The sequence below is a fragment of the Topomyia yanbarensis genome, chromosome 1 (assembly GCF_030247195.1).
Source record: "Topomyia yanbarensis strain Yona2022 chromosome 1, ASM3024719v1, whole genome shotgun sequence".
NCBI lineage: Eukaryota > Metazoa > Arthropoda > Insecta > Diptera > Culicidae > Topomyia > Topomyia yanbarensis.
Window position 1 is genome coordinate 46,660,750 of NC_080670.1, and position 20,305 is coordinate 46,681,054.

At 39.6% G+C, this 20,305-nt stretch overlaps 2 protein-coding genes across 2 annotated transcripts in view; both read right to left on the reverse strand.

Moving 5' to 3' along the window:
* Positions 1-20,305, reverse strand: part of LOC131677539 (sodium/calcium exchanger 1-like) — a 296,789-nt gene that overhangs the window by 31,786 nt on the left and 244,698 nt on the right. The gene's annotated exons all lie outside the window — the stretch shown is intronic.
* Positions 13,302-15,056, reverse strand: LOC131677537 (probable cytochrome P450 6a14). The gene is made up of 2 exons (XM_058957419.1): positions 13,852-15,056; positions 13,302-13,800 (listed from the first exon to the last, which is right to left on the reverse strand). Exons 1-2 carry the CDS (start codon positions 14,972-14,974, stop codon positions 13,376-13,378), a joined length of 1,548 nt encoding a protein of 515 aa, XP_058813402.1. The 5' UTR covers positions 14,975-15,056; the 3' UTR covers positions 13,302-13,375.

Consider the following 20,305-nt stretch of genomic DNA (forward strand, 5'->3'; position numbering starts at 1 on the left):
TGATTTTAGGTGAAATATTTACCTACACTCAGATATCAAACGTCACTTTTACTGAGAAGTTCCGCTTGAGACCGCCTTTGAAAATATGTGAGTGATGAGACGTTTACCTTATCACCGGGATAGTATCATGTTTGTGAGAATGCTGGTGTAGGTTTCGTGGATGATCGCGAAAGGCTCAAGCATTTGCATGCTTACCCGATCAGAAACACATAACAGAAACATTTCAAAACTATAACAGCTTTCTACGAAAATTTCATTCTATTATAATTTTGTTATTGCACTCTGATCGGGTGTTTGTCTCGTGTATGTAACTGCCCGTGTATAATTTCGATTTTTTTTGACGCCATTTAATTGATATGAGCATCATTTTTTTTATTGGTTTACCCGGAGGCATTGGACCAATTGGTACTATGATATAACCGATTCATGATCGCGCGAATACGTCCGTTTGTAGGTTCATTCTTGGGAGCGCGTTTGTAAATTTATAAGTGTTAAGCCATTCACTTAGTCACTGGGGTGTTTTCATGTTTGCGAGATCGCGAAGGACTTGAGCGTTTGTATGATAACGTGTTTGTCGCTTGTGCTAGCGTTTATGTAACTTCGCGTGCGTAAATTCAATTTTATAATCATGTGGCCATTTGAATATTCGTGTGTATTCTTGAATGATCGCGCGGACCGTGAATCTGATGATTAATTTTTAGTGTATGGTACAGTAGATACACAACACTAGATTAGGATTGTCGCTGGCATCAGTGGTAGGAACATCATTGTTTTGATATCGGTATATAACTCTCAAATGGGCCAAATAGAAAAAAGCAAAAAAAAATCCTCTATCGTCGTTTCATAGCGACTAATCATTTTGGTGTGTTATGGCCAGCAAAACAATGGCCATTTGTGGCTGGTGTATTTTCATTACATAGAATGCACAAATTGTCTAAACCTGCATTGAATTTTGATAAGTTTTCATTTCTTTGTGCGGCATTTACAAAATCTTTCATTTCATAACAATAACAGTCGAAAATTTACGAGAAAAATCGTTATATTGAATCTATTGATTTCACACATGACTTTTTGCAATTTGTAGCAGCACATCAAAATTATCTGTCACACATAAATATCATGTGAAAAGTATTGAAATTGCCGTGCCGTAAATCAAAATTATAATAGTATGCCACATAGAAATTTGATTCATAGCCAATTTCACATTATTTTTCGGTCTGCCTCTCGTTTTTTCTGCTGTAAATTTTATGCATGTCTTGTATGCATAAATATCACAGCAGTTTAAAAGAGACGGAAATAAAAAATATGCAAACTCTGTATTTTACCAATTTGAACATCAACTAAACAGTTTGTTGTTGCAAACAAGCTAAATTTTTCTGCGTGTACCAAGAATGTGGACCGAAGACTTTTACCAGATAGACGTGCGGCACCTTGACAGATATATGCCGAAAACAAAACAAACATGTTTTGAAGCGAAAACAATGGGAACACCAGCGACAATCCTAATCTAGTGTTCTGTATCTACTTATGGTACAGATGCTAGAAGAGAATCAGTTCTCCCATATCGCTAGAGTTCCCGGTCATATCACAATGGAACGTGTTGTCTAGTGAAAATGAGCGTCATTTTTTGATTGGTTCTACTAAAGCCATGTGATCGCGGGTAGAAACTTCCAAATGTGACCCCACCCTTAGACCTCTGTCCACCGACAATGCCAATAAACTGTGGAACAATGCCTGCAAACACGGCCCACAGAAAAAAGTCAATCTACATCAACCCGCCATCCAGGCCAGTGCGCACAGGTTTATGATTGAGTTGGTTAGGGCTGGTGCAGAGTATGAAAAAACACAAAACATAAAACATACCCGGTCTTTTTGATGCATCACTATCGAGGAGTAATGCAATAACCATCTTGAAGTAATTGTCTGTCAGAAGTTCTTTAGTAATGATGCACGCAATATGCTTGATGATGTTTGCAATACCGCCAAACCCCTCAACCTAGGGGAGGGATTTTGTCTTATCGATTTCGAGAAAAAGAAATGGAAATGTGTCAGAAAACAGGGTAAACAACCCCTATGCCCTCTTAAGATGGAGTTTTGAGAATTTACTAGTTCAGTTTTTACTCACCGCAGTGCAAAAACATGAGCATTCGTTCAGAAGACGGCCATTCATAGAAGAGGCTGTACTTCTAACTATTCATTTTCTGATACTCATACGTAAAAGTAACCATGGAACGCAACATTATTGCAGTCGAAACTAAAGCATACTTTGAATTTTAAATGTAGAAAATACACCAATATTTACTCAAAAATACGTTTACACGATTTTCGCTGGTATTTGTATCCATTTATTTCTTTGCACAGCGACATTACATAATGCGTCTTGGTCGACAGTTTACGTGCCACGAGACGTACTGTATGGTATGGCGGCCTGAAGCGGCAATATCGAGAGCTTTTCCAAATCCCGAAAGAGAAACTGTGAATAAAAGGAAGTCATTGTCTTTTCAATCTTTGATAGTTTATACACGGTGATCGGAGATCAATAGTTATAATAGAGCTTCAAATACGTGATCGAGAAGTTCCTATTTCGAAAAAAAAGAACAGTCAACCTTTACCTTGATACCCCGCATAATACTACAATTCAGTGTAGCTCTTACCAGCACGAGTGTCGGTGTCATAGAGTCTATGTTTACGAACTTTGATTGCGGGCTGTAGAGCAGAGCTGATTGCCTCTTCCGAATTTAGATTGAAGACTGAAGAACAAAGTCCAATTTGAGACAATGACGTCACTAATGCCTGGCTGCTTCCGCGCTGCGGAGACGTGGGCAGAACGTTTAAGTAATTTATCAATCAGGACGGGTCTATAATTACGGTAGCTTTCGTTTTCGCACTGATAACATTTAGTCCCGTGCAGAACAATGAGGGATTTCGGCATTGGGTCGGTACACCGAGTTTTCAGTGCTCATTTAGCCACAGCAATATGCTTACAAGTGTTGTGCTGGTTTTCATTAGTTTAAGTACCCTGCTGGGGTTATATCTACGCGGTGTTCTATACACTCGAAGCTTATACTGGCTTCTTAAGGGAATTCCTCACGTAGCCTGTCCCCATCTGCTGTTCGGAAACGTCAAGGGAATCTGGAGTGTGGAACATTCATCTACGCTACTACAGAAGATTTACAATGAGTTCAAGAAGCGTGAGTTGCCCGCAGGAGGGTTCAACTTTTTCTTCAGTCCGTCAATTCTTCTGGTTGATCCGGATCTGATCAAAGAAATCTTGGTAACAGATACCCATGTGTTTCAAGGCCGTGAATTGCAAATAAACACAGATAACGATCCGATAAATCGCACGTTGTTTGCGCTGAGTGGGAGGAAGTGGAAGGAAACACACGAAAAGCTTGTTCCTTTGTTTGACGCGGAGATGATGAAGCGAATATTTGGTGTTATGGCCGGAGTGGCCGATGAACTGCGGGCAGAGATTCATCGGAACATCAATCGAGAAGAGCCCGATATGCGGGATCTAGTGGAGAGATACACGACACACGTACTTAGCACGTGTGTATTTGGAGTTCGTTGCCGTACAATACAATTATCAAATACTGAGTTTCGCGAAATGTGTGGTCGAGCAACTGAATTTTGCTGGACTGGCTTACTTAGACAATTCATGGTAGCGTCGCTTCCTAATATTTCGAGGAAATTACAAATTACATATAAAAATAACGGATTCGTTTGTGGAGAAGTTCTTCATGGGACTGTGCACTGCAACGTTTCTTCATCGAGAGAGCTACGGAGTTTGGAAAGATGATATTTTGCAACGACTTATTCGACTGCGTCGGGAACAAAAGTTAGACACGAATGAACTGACCGCGCACTGTTTCAGTTTCGTTAAGTTCGGTTGGGAAACCTGCAATTCAGTAATGAACTTTTGTATCTACGAACTGGCAAGAAATGCAAGAGTACAAGATCGCTTGCGATCAGAAATCAACCACTCACTTCGGGATGTAAATGGAAAAATAAACTACGAAGTGGTCGCATCAATGAACTATTTGGATCAAGTGGTCAGCGGTAGGGCTTCTATTGAGCTTCAAAAAATCTTTGACTACACTTTTTGTTACAATTTCCAGAAACTCTTAGGATGTACCCCCCGAAAGACTACCTCTTCCGACGCTCCAAATCGAAATACAACCACATACCGGAGGGAACGCTCTACGTGGTCCCTGTTTATGCATTGCACCACGACCCGGATCATTTTCCGTTCCCAGAACGGTTCGACCCAGAACGTTTTTCACCGGGTAGAAGGAAAACGGAGCGGCACCACTTTTGCTATCTTCCGTTTGGGGCAGGCCCACGCAGCTGTATCGGTTATCGTTTCGGGTCAGTGCTGATAAAAATTGGCCTTGTAACGTTGCTGCGCAGTTTTCGATTCGTACCGAACGATTCGGAAAGCCAGATACGGTTCAAGCCTAACTCGCTGGGACTAAGTCCAGCGGATGGCAGTGGGATAGTGCGCGTGGAGCGTCTTTAGTGATAAGCTTGGTTTTGAGCGATGATTGGGAGAAGTATTAAACGTTAGACTTTGATTGGATTGATGCAGACTAAACTATTGGATTGTGATATTTACAAAACAGTAAAAGTGCGGTTAGGGGGTGCAATGCACCCGGTGCATGTGAGTCTGGTATTAAACCTAGAATTTATTTAAAATATAAAATGTGTTGAGATTTGTTGTGTTGTATGAACTGATACCTATGAGTAATAGTTGCAACAATCAGCACTGTCTTTATTCGGAGTATGTGTTTCCCGTGAGATCTATTTGGGTGTGGGTTGCCTGAAAGGATGGATAAGGCCACCATGAGCGTCATACAAAGGCACACTTATTTTGGTGATTTATTTTTCAAATGTAAGGGAGATCGGGACTGGTTGGCCGAGTTTTACTTTTGAAATTTCTGCCCTCATTCTGGTTCGACTTTTTGATAAACGTCTTCAATCTACGAACCGCCGGTTTGGTTCGTAAATGGTGGTTCCAGTGTACCAGTCGTGTATTTTCGAGTCCCAATTAGGAAGGATTCTTAGTGTCAGCAGGGTCCTAATACTAGCCATGTAATATACTGTACAATAAGAAGGTCAAGTTCCGCTACGGAAAGTAGTACCACGTTGTTTTTTGATAGTTTAGTAGGAAGAAATTGGTGAAAAAATCGTTTTTTTTTGCGAAAGGATACAAAAACTAACTTTAAATCAAGGGGTTTGAATGTCGACATCGACGGGTCTTCAGAATCTGGCACTTGATCAAGACACTAGATTGACGTGAGTTTAAAGTTGGAGACAAAACTTGTGAATACATCCAAACGACTTCAAACTTCAAATGTCCTGAAAGTGAAGAAGTTAATCAGTAAACAGAACTTCTTCTCTTTCGGAACATCGCACAGTGGCACGACTTACAACAAAAAGTGGACCAAAGTCAACATTTTACCGTATCGGTTCAAATAGGTCGGTTTCATGTTATTTCGGTAGGCTGAATTTCTCGTTTTTGATATTAAAACATATTTAAAATAAACATTTGATATTCATTAGGGTGTCTCAAAAATATCTATTTTATCAAAACTGTTCTTAAATTTTTTGTATATTCATTTTCGTGCGCTTAATAGTTTTTGATATTTGTTAAAAAAAACTTTCATGATACATAAGGGTGGCTCAAAAAGTTATGTAGTTTTTTTTATTCCGATTATAGAGGTTTTAACCTTAAGGTCATTCGCCTCTTCGGGTTAGGAAAATCTCTTAAGAAAAATCTCTAACCCTATGTGCGGGGTGGGGATTCGAACCCAGGTGAGCTGCGAACAAGGCAATCGATTTACGAACTACGCTATGCCCGTCCCCAATTATTTTGTTGTGAAGGTTCATAATTTTTTAGAGAAATTTGTGTACGCCTATTTCCTTTTTAGGTTCTGAAATATATTTGAAATTCACTTTACTACTTATTAGGGTGACTCAAAAGTAAGTATTTTGTCTTTACGAGTATAATGATTTTTTCAATAGTAATTAGGGAAGGAATTAGGTTCAAACGATTTGATTTACAGCTCAATATGGTTATTCACTAATCAACAGCATGGTTAAAGAAAGTTTTTTTCACCGGTGAGTATTAAGTAGCTTAAGTTGCTTATTTCAGATGTCACATAAAACATAAATTAGATGCCTTTGTTGTGTATATGGTTAATTTAACAGCGATTTTATTTCATTTTGGGTATTCTTACCCTTAAAATAAATCAATACTATACAAATTCCGGTCAAAATAGTTTTATTAAATGACTAGAGCTCACTGTTCACTCAATTTGACAGTTACTGCGTAAGTTATCGAGAAATAGTTCCAGAAACATTTAATGGCATATTTGAAAACGTTGAAAGTATTTACTGCATATTAAACATTCTGAATATCTTCACCGTCTAAAAAAACGTTCTTTCCACTCGGCTTCTCTCTATTGATCACTAGTAAAACTCCCGTACATCATGCTTTCAATGCTATTTGAATGTTGTGTATGTATCCGCGTCATTTTTCTATCTATAGAGTGATTACTTAAATTTAATATCAATAATAACCATGCGTCTCCATTCATAGTTTTCTTAAATTTTGACTGCGTATCACAAGTTTTCGCAAAACTAGCATAGACTCATTTTAAAGAGAAAATTAAAAGCTTTCGAATGGGTATAGTGTGATCGCGAGCATTCACAGGCGTCGTTGTTGTTATCGCATTAGAAGTTCGCATTCAATAAAAGTTTATGATAAACAGTTATCTAACTTAATAACGAAACCAGCTAGTGACTTATTTGTTGTGTTTTTACGATGTAATTTAATCACATGGATAATTTTGGTGAAGTTTCTTCGAGAAACGAGAATATCTGGATATAGTTCTCATGACCAAATTTTGCAAAAAACTCTTGAGTTATACACTTCAAAAATCTATCAAAAATTCATTTTACGTCCAAATCACCTAAAATCTCGCAAAAAATGTATCTGATAGCTTAACCGACATTAGAAAAATACTAGCGAGAATATCGTGAAACCTTTATATATGGAATTAAGTCCGTGCTCGTCCCACTGTGCGTCGTAGTGCTTCCAATTTCGGATCTGCACCAATCTCATCAATCTGCTGTCTTGGTCATGTGCCAGATTCTGAAGATACAAAGTCAAAACACAAACCCATTGACTCATAGGTGTTACTGAGTTGGGCAACAGTTTGTGCTGAAGTGTCTTTATTTGTTTTGTTTTTGTCTTCGACACTACCGCGCAGGGGTTTTCATAGTTAGCTGATTGTTTACAGTAGGGGAGAGTGAGGACACTTGATCCTTGGGGATGTTTAATTCCCCTTCCATATCGCATAAACACAAAAAGTTATCACAATATAATAATAAAATGACATATTTGATAGTTTATGATGTTTATAAAACAAATCAAACGTATTACATTTGTTTTGGAAAAGTTGTATCATATTTTTGAAAATATTGGTTAAAATTCATCTGGAAGATCTTTTCACGATTTTTTTTGGACGATTGTATGAGTTCGTCTAACTAATTATTTATGAATATTTTCAATTACAATTACTTTATAAGGGCTTTTGTCTAGAAAAACACGTATTCGAATAACAAGTTACACAATTTCTACAAAAAAACTAAATTTCGTACGCCTCATACAACAGGTACCTTTGATCCCTGCAACACTGGGTACTCTTGATCCCTATCTCATTAACTCTCACACACACTTTCGAAATGTATATGAATATAGGGTTAATGAGCTAGTAATGGACCCCGCAGTAGACGGTGCTAACAATTTCAAAGAATTTGGATAAATCCAGTTGTACCTTTAATTTAATATTCTATCAATTGATGATACCAAGTCTTTCGAACAATATAATGCAAATTTAAAGCATTTCAACTTGATTCCTTTAGTAAAATTCTATATTTCGAACTGGTATCCATATCTCTATAATGGACCCGTTTTCCTATTATGGACCCAGGGTCGAATATGCGCATTATGGACTCGGGTCCGGGTATTTTTATAGTTTTCTGGTAATATCAAGAGTGATTTTAGCACAGCATTGTAAGAAAAATATAAAATATGAAAAATAATAAAATTTTGTTATTCTTTCCTTTCATTAAATATTTCAATGGCACTCGAAACCTTTGACTAATGAATTAAATTTTTAATTGATCTGATGCTGATTTCAAAGACGAAAATGACTTTTATATCAAGCGATGTGATTTATATGACGCATATGAGTAAAGTGATGAGGTCTGCATTATAGAAAGTCTTACACAAATTTACGAAAATTGTAATTGGCAATTTTCTGAATTGATTGGCGGTCGAAATATGACAATCCATTAACAATACAGTGGAGTAAAGCATTTGCAATTTTAACCAATCGGCTCTAAACATGTTCAGTGTTTAAAGACAACGAATTTAATAATATTTTAAGATACCAAATACAAATTAAAAACGACACAACTTCTTGCATCATTTTGATCAGTTCATACAATTGTTTGTACATTCATGTATAGCTATATCTGAAGCGTTTTGAAGAAACCGTAAGTATTTTTAGCGGACAAGATCCATAATTTACATGATTTAATCCCCAACTATTTAATTTCTACTATTTTCCTGAAAAAGTTTGATAAAAGTACTTTGTATCTTTAGTTTTGCTTTAAAAATGAAATTAATTACAGCTCGTTGATTTCAAGAAAGTTATTCGAAACAGTAATCAATGCTACATTTTACGGTATTTATTTTAGTATTCCGTATAATCAAATTTTAGTAAAGCTTCTTGAACGTTTAGCACCACCTTTTTTTTCTAAATCAATATATTTATTCTATTACTTTTCAATAGAAGGATATTATTGAATAAATTGCAATAATTCTGCAACCCTGTGCACGACGAACTTGCTAAAGTATTACTCCAGAATTTATTTTTCGTGGTTATTAAGTAATCTTTTCGGGCTATCTATGTAACTATTTTATGTTCTTTTATGGTGGGAATCGTGGACCTTTTCTTGTTCCTTCAGGCCAGTTTTTCCATATACCCCGCGATACTTAACAGTAGAGCGTGATAGGTACATCAAATTGCCTGCATGCTTTTTTGACAGAACATGGTTCTAGTCACTCGAATGAACTTTTGCATGGCAGCCTTCATGTATTTGTACCTACTGTTATTAGTTTTTGTCTATTGATTGGTGTAGGAACCACAAATTTTGTTGATCCAATACTGAGAAGCTGCAAAATTTTCAATATGATGGTTTCAATCATCTTATACGGAATCCTCAGAATGTTGATAACTCTTTTTAATTATATTAGTTGCTATTACAAGTTTCTAGTTATATTAATGTGTCAGGGGTTCATAATGCGCAGATACCTAGTTTCACTTGTTCCCATAATGGACCCCTAGAATTTCAATATAAATTTTAAATTATCTTGGTTTGTTAGATCTACATCGGAAAAGATTGTGTTAGTGTTAGGTATTAACCAGTAAAACAATATCTTCTTCATGCGTAGTTTTTTACATCAGAGCGAAGTATTATTTTTATAATAGTAAAACAATTACTAGAAACCCTGTGTCATGCTGCACTGGATTGAAATTGAGTGCAAATATCAATTTTAAAATGAATTATGGTGAAAAAACACATTATAATTTCTGTCTAAGTCTTAAAGCTGTTCTGTATACGTTAAAAACAGTTATTAACCCATTCATGCCCATGTTGTTTGTGGACAACAACGTTTTTAAGCAGCTATAGCTTTTGATTGAGGCAAGATTTGCTCACAAAAACAAGTAAGCCTAACAAATGTGACTATTGGCTTTCATTTGAGTGTGAACAGTTACAAGGATCAGCTCTAGAACTGAAGTTATTGCAATTAATATGACTGAACTCCGATGGAGCAGTGCTGCCAGGGACAGTTTACGTTGATGACGGAAAATGATTTTTTCATATAACTTTGTTAAGTTGCAATATTAGTGAAAACTGATAAAACTTTTCAATTTAGATTATTTTTGGCTACGTTTTCCACGCAGTTGGACTATTGTAAATATTCTAGGAGAATTGTAGTGAGCATTGGAAGGTAAAAATTGAGCCGCTTCTAGCACTGCCATGGAAGGACCTATCTTTATGAAAAAAAGTTTTTCGAGTTTCTTGACCTCACCGTTCTCATGAAAAAATAGTTTTGAAACCCTACATGGACTAGAAAAAAGTTGGGCATGAGAGGGTTAATGAGGAATAATTGACAAAAAAGCATCAGGGGGTCCATTATACGCAAAGGGTCCATTATAGGCATACAAACCCTAAATAATTACTACATAAAGTACCTGACAATATAAATTGAACTAAAATGTTTGTTCCGTGAACAAATTTTGAGATAAGTTGTTGAAAGTTGAAAAAGGCAGTCAAACAGCACTGATTTGCCGCAAAAATCTGGTTTCACTTTCTACTGGTGTTAAAGCTTGTCGCGCATCTTAAAACGTAGTTTTATTAGTTATTTTGTCAGGCTATGTGATTAGCTTAAGCTTAGCTTTCGTTTCTATTAATCATAGTGTTCTCTGTTTGTTTAGCCCTAGTAGGCAGGGGATCAAGTTACCATACATTTTTACAAAAATTTCATTTGACATGATTTTTAAAACTGTTCATATTACTGACAGGACATGGTATTTGGATTTACACATTATTCATTGCTCTTACAATTTGAACTGACTGAAAAATGACGATATTTGCAATCAAATTATTTATTACATTAAAAAATTATGTGAAAAAACAAAAGTGGGATCAAGTGTACCCACCAGGGCTTAAAATTCTCATGTAATTTCAATGAACGATTAAACCCACTGGATTCACCTTCGTCTTTTTGCTGCCTCTTTCAACACTATATATACAAAGCCAAATAAAAAAGACAAAACCGGCTTCTTCTTTCGATTCTATGAAAGCGAGTGGCAGAAGTAGCGACTTTCGTTTTCCTATGACAATACGAAAATTCAAGCTCGTTTTAATTTTAAATCAGCAATTTTGATACTCATTTTAGTTTTCAATAAATGAAATTATGGCAATATCCATCGTAGAACTGCAACTAGAACGCGGCAACAACGGGAAATAGTGCTTCAGTCGTCCAATATCATCGGTAGCTTCTAATTCTACTAAATCGAACAATGACAAGCAAATATCGTCAATAATGTATTTTCGTTCGCCCAGCACTAGATTCAATATCGAAGGGACTAATGTCGCTCTCAATCTTGAAGGGAAAACGAGTGTGCGGAGGAAATAACGAAATTGAATTTGCACGTATTCTTTGTCCTAGACCGTTGTCTCATTTTCCTTTTTTGCAAAGTTCTGGTGCTTTAGAGAGTAGCATCGCTCTCTCGACATTTTCGTCTGATTTTGGTAAAAGAAAAAAACATTTTTCGACTCTGGTACCCACTCTCCCCTACTGACACGTCTGGTTGTCATCAGTACAATGCGTGGTCTGAGGAAAGGCAGATCCAGGTTCCAGGGTAACGAAGGAAGGAACGGAGTACTTCAACCATATTCTCACCACTCGAACACCATTGAGAATGCCTAGTTCCTCAATTTATTCTCTTTGACGCAGAGAACTCCATATTACAAAATGATTTTTAATAGCAGCATCTAGGTTCGCGGAGACAGATCATTCGTCATGTTGTAACATAAAGCAAAAATTTGTGCTGTGAGCAACCATCAATCAATCATCACGACAATATTTCGTATATGTTGAAACTGGATTGTATGAACATTATATTCGTCGGAAAATATTTGCCGAAGCGAAATTAACGGTGTTGTGTTGTGGATGTTTATAGCACGGTGCACATGTACCTAACGCAGCTGTATAACTATACAATTATCCTGTTAGCTTGGTGAGTTCTTCTTGACGGGTGTGTTCGGTGAATGGTAGCAGACTGAAATGACACACTTATGCTGACTTATCTTATAAATCAGATCAAGATTACAATGCTCCATAAAGCTGGCGCCGTTGATGGTGGTCAACCCGGCACACTATGGGCCTGACACTAGGTCGTCAAATAAAAAAGTTCTTATTGATCCGGCCGGTTTTTTTTTCATTTAAGTATGATGAGCAACCATTCTCCAACTCAATCAGGGCAAATTTATTTACAATAGAATACATTGTGTGATTTATTGAAAATACTCAACTTTTCTTGCAGAAATTTACATTAGAATTAGATCACTAATATATTCTGAGTCAATTTATTTTAATATTTTGTTCAAATTAGCCAAGAAATTCGATCGTAAATCGAATAATGGGCCCAATTGACTTGATCGATTGTAAAAAATGATTTAACATTGAGGAAGATTTCCCGAGTCATTTAAATTGCTTTTGGTTGGAAACGTCTGTAATTTTCGAGTTTTGAGAAATCAGCCCTAATGTGTGATTGATTGTACGAATTGTTCAAATCAGGTCCTTTAGTCGCTCGAATTATAAGCCGAAAATGGGTTTGATTATAACAAAGTGCATTAACCCTTTCTTGTCCACCTTTTCTCTAGGTCATATAGGTATCCAAACCGATGAGCTCAAGAAACACAAAAAAACCTGTTTTGATCAAGATAGGTGCTTTTGTTGCAATGCTAGAAGCTGCTCAATTTCTACCTTCCCATGCTCAATGCAATTCTCTTAGATTATTTGCGATTGTTCAATTGCATGGAAAATGTAGTCGAAGAAATTCAGAATTGATAGGTTTTATCAGTATACGTTAATATCGAAGACTGCATATCAAGAAGACTGGCAACTCTGTCCAGAATCTGGAGACAGTAACAGCAACGCCACTTGCGGGTAAAGGTGGTACTTCCCATAGTGATGCACACACACATATACACTTTTACATAAAGCTTCCTACCTTCCTCCAATAGAGGCGCTGTAACCTCTGTCGCTTCTCGTTTGTATGGGGGAAGGAAAGAGATATCAGTCTTCTTAATATGTAGTCTTCGTTAATATTCTAAGGCAACGAAGATACATCAATATTTCATTTTTCACCATTCACAGAACACGCCCCTGGCAGCACTGCTCCAGCGAAATCCAGTCAGACTAATTGCATTAACTTCTGTTCTGCGGCTACTATTTACAACTGTTAGTGGTCAAATGAATGACAATAGTCCATGTTATTAGCCTTACTTGTTTCTGTGAACAAATCTTGCCTAAATTTAATGTTGTAGCTGTTTAAAAACGTTGTTGTTTATAAACAACATAGACATGAAGGGGTTAACATTGTTCGAATCAGATACTTACTCGAAGAATGAGAAGTCTTACTGCATAGCACCTATTAGATACTCACGGTAATAAAAACCGCTCCTAATCTTTTTTATTCAACATGATAATAACAAAACCATTATCTTATCAACAAGCAGCAATCTTTTCCACCTTAAGATAATTTCCACCGATTGGCGACAACACAAACGACTTCGGGTCGAACGCTATCCTTGCTGGTGTCCGCGAAGAAGGCGAAAACCTAAAATTTCTCAACAGTGTGATCAATCCGATTTTGGTTTGCATCACTCCAAAGCGAAGCCCGATACAGATTCGCGGTCCTTCTCCGAACGGGATAAAACTGTAAGGATGACGCGACTGTACTGCCTCCGGTAGGAACCGATCGGGGTCGAACCGTTCCGGATCGGGGTAGATGTCAGCATCGTGATGCACTGCATATACCGGAATTATGACCATTGTGTTCATTGGAATAACGTGCTTGGAATCGGGAATCTGATAGTCGACCAGCGGTATCCGGTTTAGACCCTCGAGGGGTGGATATTTTCTCAGCGTTTCTAAAAAAAATCGAATGAATACGTTTCGATTTCTAAAATCTGATCACTTACCGTTTACAACGTTATCCAGATACTGCATTCCCATCACCAAATCATACGTGATTTGACCGTTATTGGCGGTGATCGCATTTTCTATTTCACTTCTTAATTTCTCCTGAATATCCGGATTCATCGCCAGTTCATACATGCAAAAGTTCATAGTCGTCGACGACGTCTCGAATCCAGCTACAAAGAATACAAAACACTGTGCCGCCAATTCATTGATAGTGAGACCCACGTCAGCCTGATCCGCTCCTTCCTCCGGGTGATCTATCAACTCTCCTTTGTTCTTAATTTGAAGTAGCAAATTGAGAAAATCGTTTCTCTGTACATTATTTTTCTCGCGATATTCAACAGTCTCTCGCGTGAGTCCGATGAAAAATTTCTCCACTCCTTCGTCGGTTAGCTTTACCTTAAAAATACGCGCTAGATTTTTGAACAGTGATGCAAATACAAATTTTGCAAGTCCACTAAAGTCCTGATCGAACACTTTTCTGCCATACTTTAAAAAGTCCGAGTCGGGATTATTTAATGTGTTACACTCTAACCCAAAGGCACAACTTCCAATCACGTCAGTGGTAAACCTCGCCAAAACATCCTTCATTTCCATCTCCGGCTGCCGGTCATAGTTGTTGATCATGTAGTTTCTGAATTCCTCCGCGACGCTAACAATTGTTTCGAACATACTTTTCATGCGCCCGGACGTGAAGGTCGGAGTGAGCTTCTTTCTCATCGATCTCCACTGCGCGCCCTCCAGCATGAATAGATGTCCGGAGAGAGGATCCGTTTCGGGATCGTTGTATATACCTCGATCGTGGAAGACATTAAAATCCCTCACCAGAATTGATTTGATTAGTTCCAAATCGACCACGATTACCGATGGAATCGCGAAAAAACTATAACCCCCGAAACGTTCGCCTCTGTGTTTGAATTCCTGATAGAGCTGTTGATTGATGTAGGCTCCGTGCTGACTTGTAATTGCTCCCTTGAAATGACCGAACAGGAAACTTGGCGGTGGGTCGCGAGCGCAGGGGAATTTTCGATTCAACCAAAACCGGTGACGACTTCTGATGTAGAGATACACGGCGGTAGCCACTACCGCAAGCCCCGCTAGGAGCAAACTTAACAGAGACATCGTTTCACTTTTACATGTATCACACGAGAGCAGTGGACGACTGACTATACTGGAGTCCCGTCTGATAGGTACTGAGCGGAGGGAGCTCGAAAGAATGAATTGAAATTTGCGATCTCATCGTGACCGATGACGGTATCTGCTCGCACGTGTAAAGTATTTGATATCGTGTTTACTAGATTGCGGTCTCGCTCTCCCATACGATGTAGTCAATGTGTTATTAAATGTAAGGGTAATTTATGAATGAAATTGGAGCTAATGATGAGACGTTACAATTAACGCTGGACATCGGTAAATAAGCAAATAAGGTCGCACTGTTAAGAAAAATTTACCAAAATATAAATATGTTCTATGGAAAGTATCAATGTGCAAATCACACTTCTTATAGGGTAGATGGTCCCTAATACATCTCATTTGCTGACTTCAAACAAGTTTCTAGCAGCACACTGTATTGTATTTCTAACTCTCTTTACAACGCAACTATGGTGTGGAAAAAGCACATTTTACTAGTGTGCTATGCAATAATATGTCAAACACTCGCGGTTATTATACAGTTCAACAGAAAGATGAAATGGCAAACAAGAGATAGTTTCAATTCGTTGGGCTGCTTGTGCAGTTTGGTAGGGTGACCAGACGTCCTGGTTTCCCAGGACATGTACTGGTTTTTAACTGACTGTCCTGGTGTCCTGGAACTTCAAGGAAAAAATGCTTAGAAAGGTTTCATAACGGTTGCACAATCGTTATTAATATTTTTTCACATACTCTTCTTGGCACCATCGAGTATCACCCAAATAATTACGAGCAGAATATAAACATATTCATCATGTTCGAAAGTCATTTGATTTTTTATTTTAAGCGTAAAAACGGTTGAATCCATCTGCGACAGTCTCGCAGCCAGAAATTTGTCTTGGGGGGCTTTAGCGCAAAAACGTCAATATCTGTACATAACATTCTTCTCTAATACCGAAGACTGCATTTCAAGAAGACTGGCAACTCTGTCCAGAATCTGGAGACAGTAACAGCACCACCGCTTGCGGATAAAGGTGGTGCTTCCCATAGTGACGCATACACACATATACACTTTTACATTAAGCTTCCTACCTTCATGCAATAGAGGCTCTGTCGCTTTTCGTTTGTATTTGGGAAGGAAAGAGATGTCAGTTTTCTTAATATGTAGTCTTTGCTAATAGGGTAACCAACCTAATTTTTCTGTAAACCGTTGCCATCAAGTGGGAGCTGGGACGATTAACACACACACACACACTAGGGAAGCAGCTACAGGAGTTCAGAGGCTTATCGAACTCCTCACTCCCGGGACAAACTGCGAGTTGGGTAGTTTTGCTAGGATTTGGTAAGGTTTGGACAGCGTTGGGCTCTGTTAAACCTCTATAAAACTCCATAATTCCGAAAGCAGCACCGGCGAAGCGAGTCTGTGCCACTTCTACAGAGATCTTGAGATTTTAGTAACCGAAGATCTTAGTAATATAAGCACCCTAGAGTGAGTTAACAGCAGGGCTGAATTCGTCCCGTTAAAACATTGGCAGGTCTACGGGTATGATCAAAGCTCGTCATCAATAGTAGCTGGTGCTAGGCTCGGATATACCATTCGCGAATTTTCGCTGATCCGGCTCTGAGCACTACCCCCCTGTGAAGGATAGTATGACTAATAGCACGGCTTCCTTGCTAAACAGAGATAATCATGGGATCACAAGAGGCGACTACGTACAACGAGTGGAGATAGCGGGCCGAAGTTGCGACCCAACAAAATGGAGAAAGAGCAAGAAATTGGCGCGGCGAAATTGTTCGCCAAAGGTGATGACCTCAGCACACAAAACCAGCTGAAGTTATTCAGCAAAAGAAAGAGGAGGAAAAGCTGCAGCAACAGGAGTATGGAGGAACTCAGACAGCGATGATTCGTTTACCGGTAACCATTGCTGACAAGGCGCTAGAGGTAGTCAATCCAAAACATAGTAACATAAAGATATGGTTGGATGATCGAATAACCTTTGAGAGCCGACCACTTGAATAAACAAGCGCAGAAATGCTTCAACTGTCTACACACCAAAAAATAATGGAAATTAAACGACATGTAAATCAATACGAATGTAAACATACAACAATTGAATCTAAAATTTGATTGAAAATTACGTTAACATCAATTGGAGCATCAAACAGCATACAATTTTACACTTTCATTCGTGTAATATTACATGTCAATCATTTTACAACAGTATTCGAGTAAAAATACATTGAAGTGCATGTGTTTTCTGTTTAAAGAAACTGTAATTTTCAACCCACGTGTAAAATTATAATAAAATTCGTTGAAGAAAGCGCGACAAGTCGTGTGTATTTGTGGTGGAGCTTAATTTTACATTTATATTCATGCTCCAAATATGTGCATGAAAATAATCTTAAAATTACAAAATATTTTTATCTGTGTAGTCTATTTGACAAGGGTTTGCAAAGGACCGGATAGATCCAGGATGTGCTGGATGATACGGGGAGACAGGCCATCTTGCGAGAGATTGCACGCAGATGCCAAAGTGTATGCATTACACCCCAGAGGACGGAAACGACCATCAGATGGGTGGCTTCAAATGCTCTACCTACAAAGGGCACTGCAGGCCAACGGTAATGAAAATAACCCAGATAAATCTGAATCACTGTGACACTGCACAGCAACTGTTGTGGCAGTATACGATAGAAGCTCTGTGTGATGTCGCTTTGATTGCCGCGTCGTGTTAAATCCCCCCTGATAAATGGGTAACTGAGTGACGGGATTGGGAACGAGTGCATGGGGTAGATTAGCCATCTAAGAATTGGGTAGATTCCCCATCCAAGAATTGGTAAAGCGCTCATACGAAGGCTTCGTCATCGCTAAAATCTACGGCGTCTTCGTGTGCAGTTGTTACGCTCCTCCAAGGAGCAGTTAACCGAGCAGTTGATCGACTGAAAGCCAGCAGGTGCTGACTTCAATGCTTTGCCTGTGGAGTGGGACAATAGAGTAACAAACATAAGAGGGTGAATCTTGCAGGAAGCTCTAGCGAAGTTTATTGTACGGTTGTGCAATGAAGGTTACAGCACATTTCGAAGAGACGGAAGGGAGTGTATCATTGATGTCATATTCTGTAGTTCTTCACTGACGGCGAACATGGATTGGAGGGTATGCAAAAGTAGCGATCACCAGGCGGTTTGCTGCCGTATCGTCCAACGGAACCCTGCTGCAACAAGAAGAAGGATGGTCGGCGAAAAAAAGTGGAAGACGAAAGACTTCTTCGTTGAGGCACTGACAGCGGGACCGAGAACGTGAAGCCACGCAATAGACGGCGTCCAGCTTACTCGTGAAACGAGACGCTCAGTACGCTACGTGCTGCTTGTTTCAGATCCAGAAGGCGGCCTCAGAGAGCGGTATTGGAACCATGATAGGAACGCAAGACAGCATTTGGGCCGCTTTAAAGTGGGAGATCAAGCTTAGCCAGTCAGATTGCCACAAGGAGCTGTTCCGAGAAGCAGATGCCAATCCCTGGGGCACGTGCCGCGCCGAGATGGCGAAAGTGAAGGGCCCATCGACGCCAGCCGAAATGTTGATCGCGGAAGATCGGCAAGTGACTAACGACGAGCTCGTAGAAGCGTCAATGGGACTGAAAGTAAAGAAAGGCCCTGATTTGGATGGAATACCAAACGTGACACCAAAAGCTGTGATTCTGGCATAGCCGGACAAGTTCAAGATGGTGCTGCAGAAGTTGTTGCTTGAGGGACTCCCGGAAATGTGGAACGTACAGAAGCTGGTGTTTCTACCAAAGCCAGGCAAGCCACCGGGTGATCCAACCGGTTTCGCGGACGACGTATCACTAACGGTGATGGCTGAGACACTTACAGAAATGGAGGTGTCGGTGATGGAAACAATAAACGCGATCGTGAAATGGATGAGCGGGGTCGAGCTGCTTAAGATAGCTCACCACAAGACGAAGGTGTTGTTGGTCAGCAACTACAAAGTGGTTCAGCGGATGCAGATCGGCGTCGGAGGGTACGTGATTGCATCTAAGCGTGCACTGAAGCTATTGGGAATGATGATCGATAATTGAGCTTCAATAACTACGACGACTACGCTTGCAAAAAGTCGGCGAAGGCAACGAACGCTATAGCAAGGAACATGCCAAACGTCCGTGGTTCAAGAATTAACACGAGACGTCCGCCATCACGTGTTTCGTCAGTGATTCTGCCTGGGGTGCGGCGCTGAAAACCAAGCGGAAACGCGAATAGATGAGCAGGACGTTCCGCTTGATGGCCGCACGAGTCGTGAGCGCGTACAGAACAACATCGTCGTAGGCAGTATACGTTATCGCCGGTATGGATCCCATTTGCATCGCCCTGGCGAAGGATATCCAGTGCCACAATCGGAGAAACTCCAGAAACGTGAAAAAGATTATGTGAATCCATAAGATAGCGAGGTGGCAAAAGGGATGGGGCAATACGTAGAAAGGAAGGTGAACCGGCTCAGCCTAAACCTGTGAACGTGGGTCAATAGATGGCTCGGAGAGGTGAACTTCCCCCTGACACAGCTCCTGTCGGGCCACGACTGCTTCACAAAATATCTTGCTCGATTTCAAGCGACACGCAGGAAGATGTTTGAAACGGGAAGACAGAACATCGACCTGAATAATATCGAATGACAAGTATAGTAAACAGGTGGAACGCGTCAACAGAGTGGTGACGCAGATCATAACCGGCTTACTGCGGAAATGGCGTGATGAACAGCGTGCAATAGTTTCCGGAGAGCAGTCACCGCCGGGAAACTCTCCGACGGGGTAGATCCACCGCCATGGACTAGTCAAGTATACTGCAACAGAGTACCGGGTATGCCTCGTCGGGGTGCCAGCGAACCGGACGCTATGTCACACCAGGAACTAGACTGGGTAGACCTTGACGAGAATCGATTTCGGGAGAAGTTTTCTCGCCGGGGAATTCTCCGTCGGTGTAGGCCAGGTCCGTCGTTAGGGATTGGACCGCTTAGTTCGCGAGCAAGTGAATGGCTCAACGAGGAAGTGGTGTTAAATGGCACGAAAAGGGAGCCGCGGTAATGAACGAAAATGATTTCCGCTTCCAAAACCACTTTCTGAACCCTATAACTGGGGACCATTGATTGCAAATAAAAATTTGGATTTTGAAAGTTTCGAGTTTTTCTGCCCACCCTACTGTTCAGGCTTTGATTCCCTGAGTCGGTGACCTTCCTTAAGTAGGTATTACATATTAGTTCAATGGAAGGTGTGGTCGTGAAAATTCAATTTTGTAAAAAAAATAAAATTATTTGTAATTTTGCGTACAAAAAGTGAA

Bases quoted from the DNA above. Each gene is read 5' to 3' on its own strand.
- LOC131677537 (XM_058957419.1), bottom strand. From the start codon at position 14,974: ATGTCTCTGTTAAGTTTGCTCCTAGCGGGGCTTGCGGTAGTGGCTACC. The intron at 13,801-13,851 runs GTAAGTGATCAG...GATTTTTTTTAG, and splicing joins TCTGGATAACGTTGTAAACG to AAACGCTGAGAAAATATCCA.